General features: G+C 54.8%; 1 protein-coding gene across 1 annotated transcript in view; it reads left to right on the top strand.

Moving 5' to 3' along the window:
* Positions 1 to 6421: 6421 nt before the first annotated feature.
* The window catches only part of MARCH2 (membrane-associated ring finger (C3HC4) 2, E3 ubiquitin protein ligase), a gene marked incomplete at its 3' end in the record, with an annotated part of 19536 nt that continues 19035 nt past the window's right edge, over positions 6422 to 6922 (top strand). Inside the window, exon 1 of the mRNA XM_010137714.1 lies at positions 6422 to 6642. Within this exon, the coding sequence (XP_010136016.1) occupies positions 6467 to 6642 (176 nt within the window). The remainder of the gene's footprint in view (positions 6643 to 6922) is intronic.

Genomic DNA, 6922 nt, shown 5'->3' with positions numbered 1-6922 from the left:
GTTACGAAAATGGCTGATTTGGGGTTGGAGACACCCTCTGCTAAGAATTTTCTCCTGGTGTTGCAATGCGTTTTTCCAGATGCTGGTGATTAAAGAGCCGTAAATTTTCCTTTCGTATGGTCTTGGGGCAGATAACAAGTCTCAGAAGATCTGAGAGAACTTTGTTCGGTTTGGCACTCCAGCTGTAACGCGTGGCCTCGTCCTTCCCGAGTACAGCAGGAAGAAATTGTCCTTTAAGCTTCTCATTTTCATACCGATCTTCTCGACATGTGAACTTGACCCTTTTGCTTCTCTTTGAGTTGTGAGTAACGTTTTGTTATCTGTTAGGCAGCGCTCTTCCACAGCGCCCATCTGTGGCTGGAAAGCAAACTTGTTTGCCATCCAACCATAGTCTAAAGGATCAGGACTCCAGAGAGTTCTAGAACGTGCCGGGCAGGGGCTTGCTGTAGAGGAGCCTCGGCCAGCTGTCGTCAGCGGAGGCTCAGTAGGTGGAGGCTTGTGCTCCTGTTTCCCTGCTGCTGAGGTGTGGTGCTGGGAGGCGGCAGAGTGGAGCCCTGGCCGTGGGATATAACGTACAAAACCAGGAGTCTGTGAGGGCGGCTTCCTGGAAACGCCTGAGCCCCTTCTGGGCGCAGGAGCTCGACGTGGAGGGTTGCAGCCTGTATCTCGTGCTGTTCAAGGTGTTGGAGGAGGTTCCTGGTGTGACGCTGTAGTAGAAGGTTCACAAGCTCCCAGGACGTTGTCCCTTGATTATTTTTTCTCACTTTTTGGGTTTGTTGTGGTTTGAGCCCAGGGTCGGCTCTGCCCCATGGCTGTGGTTCACAGCTTCCTCCGCTGGCACTGTCTGAAGAGCACGCTCGTGCTGAAGTTTTTGCAGCACCTCCTTTATCTGCGACTGTCAACCAAATGCTGGAGGCAAGGCAGGAAATTGAGAAGCTCCTGGGGAGGGAAATGCTTTCCTGTGTGTTATCCACCAAACTTTTAAAAAACTGTTGTTTTTTAAAACAACAGTTTTTAAAACTTTTAAAAGCTGTTGTGTGGCATCAGATCTTACTCGGAGTGTTGGGGTGTAGGTCATAAGATGCTGTGTCGCTTTTCTCGCTAGGCAGGGCTTGTGGGGCCGCTGCCTTCAGAGCAGCGAGCGTCTTCTGAGCACGAGACTCGCGAGGGTTCTGCCCACGTCCAGGGTGGCACGAGGGTTGTGGTGAGGTGTCTCAGCAGTGTTTCCTCTCTGTGCCTGAGGAGCTTTGAGCTGTCTTCAGCTGACGGGCGAAGTGTGGGCAGAGCTGTGGGTGGCTCCTCAGGTACTTGTCGGGTGTTACGCAGCAGCCCTGCAGGGTCACTTTTGGGAGCTGACATACAAAATCATGTATTCTTTTCAAAAACAAAATAATGCTGAGAGTATGTTCAGACAAAGTGAAAACCAAAGCCCTGCAGCAGTTTGAGACCCTTTCTTGGCTTTTTTTGTTGTTTCATTTTTTTCTTTAGATTGACCCTATAATGCAACCCCTTAACCAAGCAAGGAGCGCTCCTGGCCGCTCGCATCCCGTCCACACTTGTCTTTGGTGCCAGCGTCTGTTTCTCAGGGTGCGAGGGTCTGGAGGCCAGAGCTTGCCCTCCAGCAGGTACCGGAGGGGGTACCCCACCAGTCGCCCAGAGCTCGGGGGCTACAGGTGTACTGGTCTGGCACTGCAGCCGCCTGCAGCAGGCAGAGCTGGGGGCTGAAAGACCCAGGAGGGTCTGGGACTGGCCTTGGGCGGTGGAAAGATGCGTTAGCTGGGTGAGCCAGGGTGTGCGGGAGCTTAGATGTGGTGAAGGAGGCAATTCTTTGGGCTTGTCTCCCTCAGGAAGTTTGTGTTCAGATGATCTCGGGGTCCCAGGTTTTGGGAAATCCAGTTTTCATGGTGAAAAGGAAAGCTTTGATGTCTGGAAATGCCCTTTAGCAATTGAAAACCTCGAGGTCGCTGATGACGTTTGCCGGACCGTGTGATGGGAGAGCTCAGCCGCTGCATACCCCAGTTAGCTGGAGTGGCTTTGGAAAGCAGCCTGCGGGGGTGGCCTTGCTCCCGGGGGTTAAACGTCAGCTTGTGAGAGCCGCAGCCATTGCTCGGGCAGCCCACACCCAGGGAGCGGGTTACTCGCTCCGTTAAAAACCAAATGAAGGCACTTGGGTACAGGTGGGTGGGTTATGTTGACTCCACAACTTGGTTGTCTCCTGGTGATGCTGTAGTGTGGTGTTGTGGTTGTGGTAGTCAGGGAAATGGCTTGCTCAGCGAGAGGAACGGACTTTGCCGCTGGCAGCCTTGCCAGGAGGTGTTTTTGGACCTGGGGGGGATGTTCTGGGGAGCTAATCTGTACAGAAGCTGGTGCATATGAGCTGCACCCAGAGAAGGTGGAGCTGGTTGTAGTTCCAGTCTGCTCTGGATCCTATCAAAGGACCGGAATTGCTCCAGGGGTTTACACCGGTTGAGATACTTACCCTGTAGAGAGGCAACGCGGAGGAGCCGTGACCCGCACCTACCGACTCCCCTCTGCTGCGATCGTGGGGCCTCAGCCTTCCCCGGTGTCTTTTCACCTGGGCTGTGGCTTTGATCGAGGTAGCCCTCTGGCCGGCTGCGGTTTCCCTGTCGGGAGAAGTAATTGTCAAATCCAGCTGCAAAGTCTGAACGTGCAGAGCAGCGCTGCGGGACCCTGCAGCTCCGTGTCTTCTGCTTGTTCCTGCTGGGCGTGCCTGGGTGGAGGCCAGCGCTCCAGCCCCAGCTCCACAGCCCTGAGCTGCTCCGTCACTCGAGGGAGTTTGGAACCCCCTCTTGCCCTTTGGATGATCCAAACTGGATGACGCTGAGATGTCTGAAGACTGATGAGGGATGACAAGGGGGGCATTTTGTGGGTGTGGAGCAGGCGGGGTGCTGCACCAGCACCGTGGGCTCTGCCTTGGAGCAGCGGGGAAGCTGCTCTTCAAGGAACCGGCTCATCTTGCTGCACGTGTTTGAGTTTGAGAGTTCTAGTGCATAACTTGTTCTTCTGAGCCAACTTTCCACAAACTGGGTTTGTTTTCCTTCAATTTGAGTAATCTCTACAAACCCAGCTCTGTATGCCCTGGACCTGCTCAGAAGCTGAGGACACAAAATGTTGCTGAGAAGAGACTTCTGATTTATTTGCTCATGTCCAACTGTGGCAGCAGAGGGGACGTTGATAATAAACCTGATGTCTCAGAGACTTTTTTGTTAAACAAGAACAAGCATCCTGTCCCCAAGGAACGGGCTCAGAAATCACAGCTGCCCAGAAAAAACCCCCGTGTGTGGGTGAAACCAGCTTGTGGGCCTCGATGCTGACTCCAAGCTGGTGGTGTTCCTGCTGTAACGCTGGGTTTGGTTCGACGAGCTGCTGACAGTGGTGAGGGAAGGCTGCGTGGTGACGGGCTGAGCCTTTGGGGAGCCAGCACAGGGCCTGGCTTGGCTGAACACCGTGGTTCGTGTTCAGCTGGGTATGAAATGGGAGCTGCTGCAGATGTTATCGTTGGATTTCAGTGACTTCCTCACTAACTGCATCCAGGACAAACTCGCTGCTTTTCCTCTGTATTTGCTGAAGGGCAGATGTTAAAGCAGTGACTTCAGCTTCCACCCTGGGATGGACCCCGACGAGGAAGAGCCAAATAACTTGTCATAGAAGAGGTGGCGTTTCTGGGTGGTGGGTCCTGCTCAGCCCTGACCAGGGCTGCCCAGGCGAGGACATGGGGCTGCCGTGTTCATCGATGCGGAGCCCAGAGAGCCTCAGGGTAAACGCTCACAGGACGCGGGGAGTGAGGGCAGTTTGATTCCAATACGCAAATGGACCTTTTCCTCTGGACTTAAAAATAAACAATGTTTTGGCTGAACAAATGGAACTGACCTTTTTATTAAAAGCATCTATCTCTTCATGCCTGGCTCAGTCAGAGGCCTTTAAAACTGAGAGAACTCCTTAACGTGCAGAACAGCTGACTCGAGTCATTCCAAGAGCATTTATCATCTTACTTTTTGCTCCTTAAAGCTGGAGAGCTTGTAGCTTTTTTTTTTAAGGGGAGAGCAGTAAGAAGAGTGGCTCTGCCCCTGCGTGCTCTCTGCAGAGGAGGGCAGGGCCGAGCCAAGGCTGCGCTGGGGCTGTTCAGCTCGGCTGGAAGTTGGTGGAAAGGATACCGGTTTTGGCAGGGGAGGGCGGGGCGGAGCCAAGGCTGCGCTGGGGCTGTTCAGCTCGGCTGGAAGTTGGTGGAAAGGCTCCCGCTTGCTGCGGGGGGTTCGACCTGCCCACAGGCTCCAGCCTACCCCAGGCCGGATGCGGAGAAGGATTGCAGACAGTGATCGAGAGCAGCTTTCATAAAGAATCACGGCATGAGACGTTGGGTGGGGAGGGACCTTTGCAGAGATTAGAAATGTCTCTCCTGGAAATTAGAGAGTACTCTGTATCTCGAGGGGATGCTGGAAGTCGGCATCTGGTGACGAGACACCAGTGAAGGGCTCTGTGCCCCTTGAACGGGTTCACCACGAAGGAGCTGCCCTGGCAGACAAAGCCCTTGCTTGTGGAAGAGCTGCTTCAGTTCCAGACACAAACTGCTGCTTGTCTCACCCAGTCAGTGTTCTCGGGGATTCAACGGTCACGTTCTTGTGCTGGCTTTTTGTTTTCTTCCTCTGTTGTTTGGCCAAGTCTCCGACCGGGAACAAGCCCTTATTTTCTTTAGCTATTTTAGTTTGGTTTAGGCTTAGCTGAACCTGACGAAGCTGCAGTTCCATGGGAATGTTTGAGCCCTGCTGCGCACAGAGATCTCGAAACAAAAAGGCGTTTCCTCGGAAGGGATGGCAAAGGTTTGTTTGCCAGCTTCTACCTCCAGGAGATGGAGATGGAAGATTTCCCTCCACACCCCATCAGTTAAACCAGCTTAATTCTTTGCATAGTTCTTTGCTACGTTTTGGAGTCATTTTAGTTTGGTTTAGTGTTTTTTTTCCCCTCAGACCTTCTTTCATTGCTTTCATTTGAAATTCTTTCACGGGTTCGTTTCTCTCTTGAAACCCGGTCTCCGGGCCGAGCTGGGATGTCCGCTCCGATCGCAGCCGTCGTGCTGCCCAGGGGCTGCTGCTGCCGTGCGTACGGCAGCCCTGTCCGTGGGCACGAGGGTTTTGGTCTTCACCAGCAGAACGGCGTTGTTGGCTTGTGTTCAGCCTGTGACTAATTGTAACCCCGGCTCTTCCTCTCTGCGCAGCTGCCTCTTGGGGACCGGGCTAAAGAGAAGGAGAGAACAGGATTTTTTGGATTCTGCACAGCAGGCCTGTCTTTGGGATGGAGAAGACCCCTGCCAGGGGGGAACACGGCAGCTGCTGGCAGCTCGGGCGAGCTGCTGCCCCCCTGCACAGGCAGAGAGCTCTGCCGACTGCGCGTGGCTCATCTGAGCCAGCTCCTGCTTTGTCACCTTGGGCCTTTTCCCGGCATCTTCTCCCCCATTCTTGCATTTCAGAGTCACCGCATCGTCTGCTTGGGAGAGACTTTTAAGATCATCGAGTCCAACCGTTCCCCCTGCACTGCCAGGGGCCCTAAACCATGTCCCACAGCAGCACCTCCCCAGGGGTGGGGACTCCACCACCTCCCTGGGCAGCCTGCTTGTCCCTGCGGTGAATCTCAGAGGTGCCGAAAACGCGATGGGCGGCTTTGCAGTTTGCCCGGGACAGGAATCACGACTGGTCTGCGCTGCTGGAAGGGGAAGGAGGAAAACTGGCCTGCTGCTCTTTCTGGGGAGCTCCAGGAGGAAATTCAGTGCTTTTGGGTGGTTAACACCCCCCCATTGACTGTTGGGATGTACCACACGGCATGGGAAATTGGAATGGTGTGCATGTCTGTTAAGAAATAAAGAAATGGTAAATTAAAGATGGAGGGAGCCTTTCGAGTTTGGTGAACAGGCTTTAAAGGGCTTGGAAAGCACCTGAGGGAACTCCCTGACCTGAGCCACATGATGTGGTTTAAGTGTTGTGATCAGCTGAAACTTTGCAACTTTTACGGAGGGAATGAACGTAAGTTTTTCAGGACAGCTCTAGCCAGAACCACTCGGGCCCGTGGGGCTTCTGGTTGCCTTCCCCATCTCTGCGTCAGCACGTTTGCGTTGAAAGGCTTCATCAGGTTAAAGGGTGGGTACCAGGAATTCTCTCTGGGAAAGGCAAAATTTGCAATTCTGATGCTAAATTATGTAAGTAGGACACTTGGAGCCTTAATTTTATGGTAAGGCAGCCTCACGGAGCCTATTAAAAGGGGCAGAAGACTAGGAAAAGCCGCGGCTGTTGGGGCCCTGGGGCGCTGCCCGCCCGAGCGGGGCTGGATGGGGGTGATGGTGGAGCCCGTGCCCTGGCTGGGTGTTTTGGGGTGCTGGCTTCTCACCACAGTGCTGTTCCCCCAGGTCTCTGTGCTGCCGGTGCCGGTCCCTGGGGCAGAGGGGCCTGGAGCTGCCATGACGACTGGCGACTGCTGCCATCTCCCCGGCTCCCTGTGCGACTGCCCGGGCAGCGCCGCCCTCGCCAAGTCGGTGGAGGACTCGGACATCGGCCGCCCGCAGTACGTCACGCAGGTCACCGCCAAGGATGGACGGCTGCTCTCGACGGTGATCAAGGCGCTGGGCTCGCAGAGGTAAAGCTGCTTCAGGGAAGGGCCTTGGCATGACTGCACGTGGGGGTGGTGGCTCCAGGGGTAAAGGGAGACAACACAAAGTCTTGTTAGTGAAGGAGTTCACTGGGGGGCTAATATTGAGGGCAAATCCTTGTTAGCCAGTTGCTTCCGTAAGGCCAACTGTGTGCTGGGCTCCTCCCCAGCAGCGTGGGCAGCAGGTCAGGAGGGGACCCTGCCCCTTTGCCCCGCTCTGCTCTGGGGAGACCCCCCTGCAGGGCTGGGGCCGGCTCGCGGCGCCTCC

Source organism: Buceros rhinoceros, unplaced genomic scaffold (assembly GCF_000710305.1).
Source record: "Buceros rhinoceros silvestris isolate BGI_N320 unplaced genomic scaffold, ASM71030v1 scaffold22066, whole genome shotgun sequence".
NCBI lineage: Eukaryota > Metazoa > Chordata > Aves > Bucerotiformes > Bucerotidae > Buceros > Buceros rhinoceros.
The sequence above is the reverse complement of the archived record's forward strand: the minus strand, read 5'-3'. Positions and strand labels throughout refer to the sequence as shown.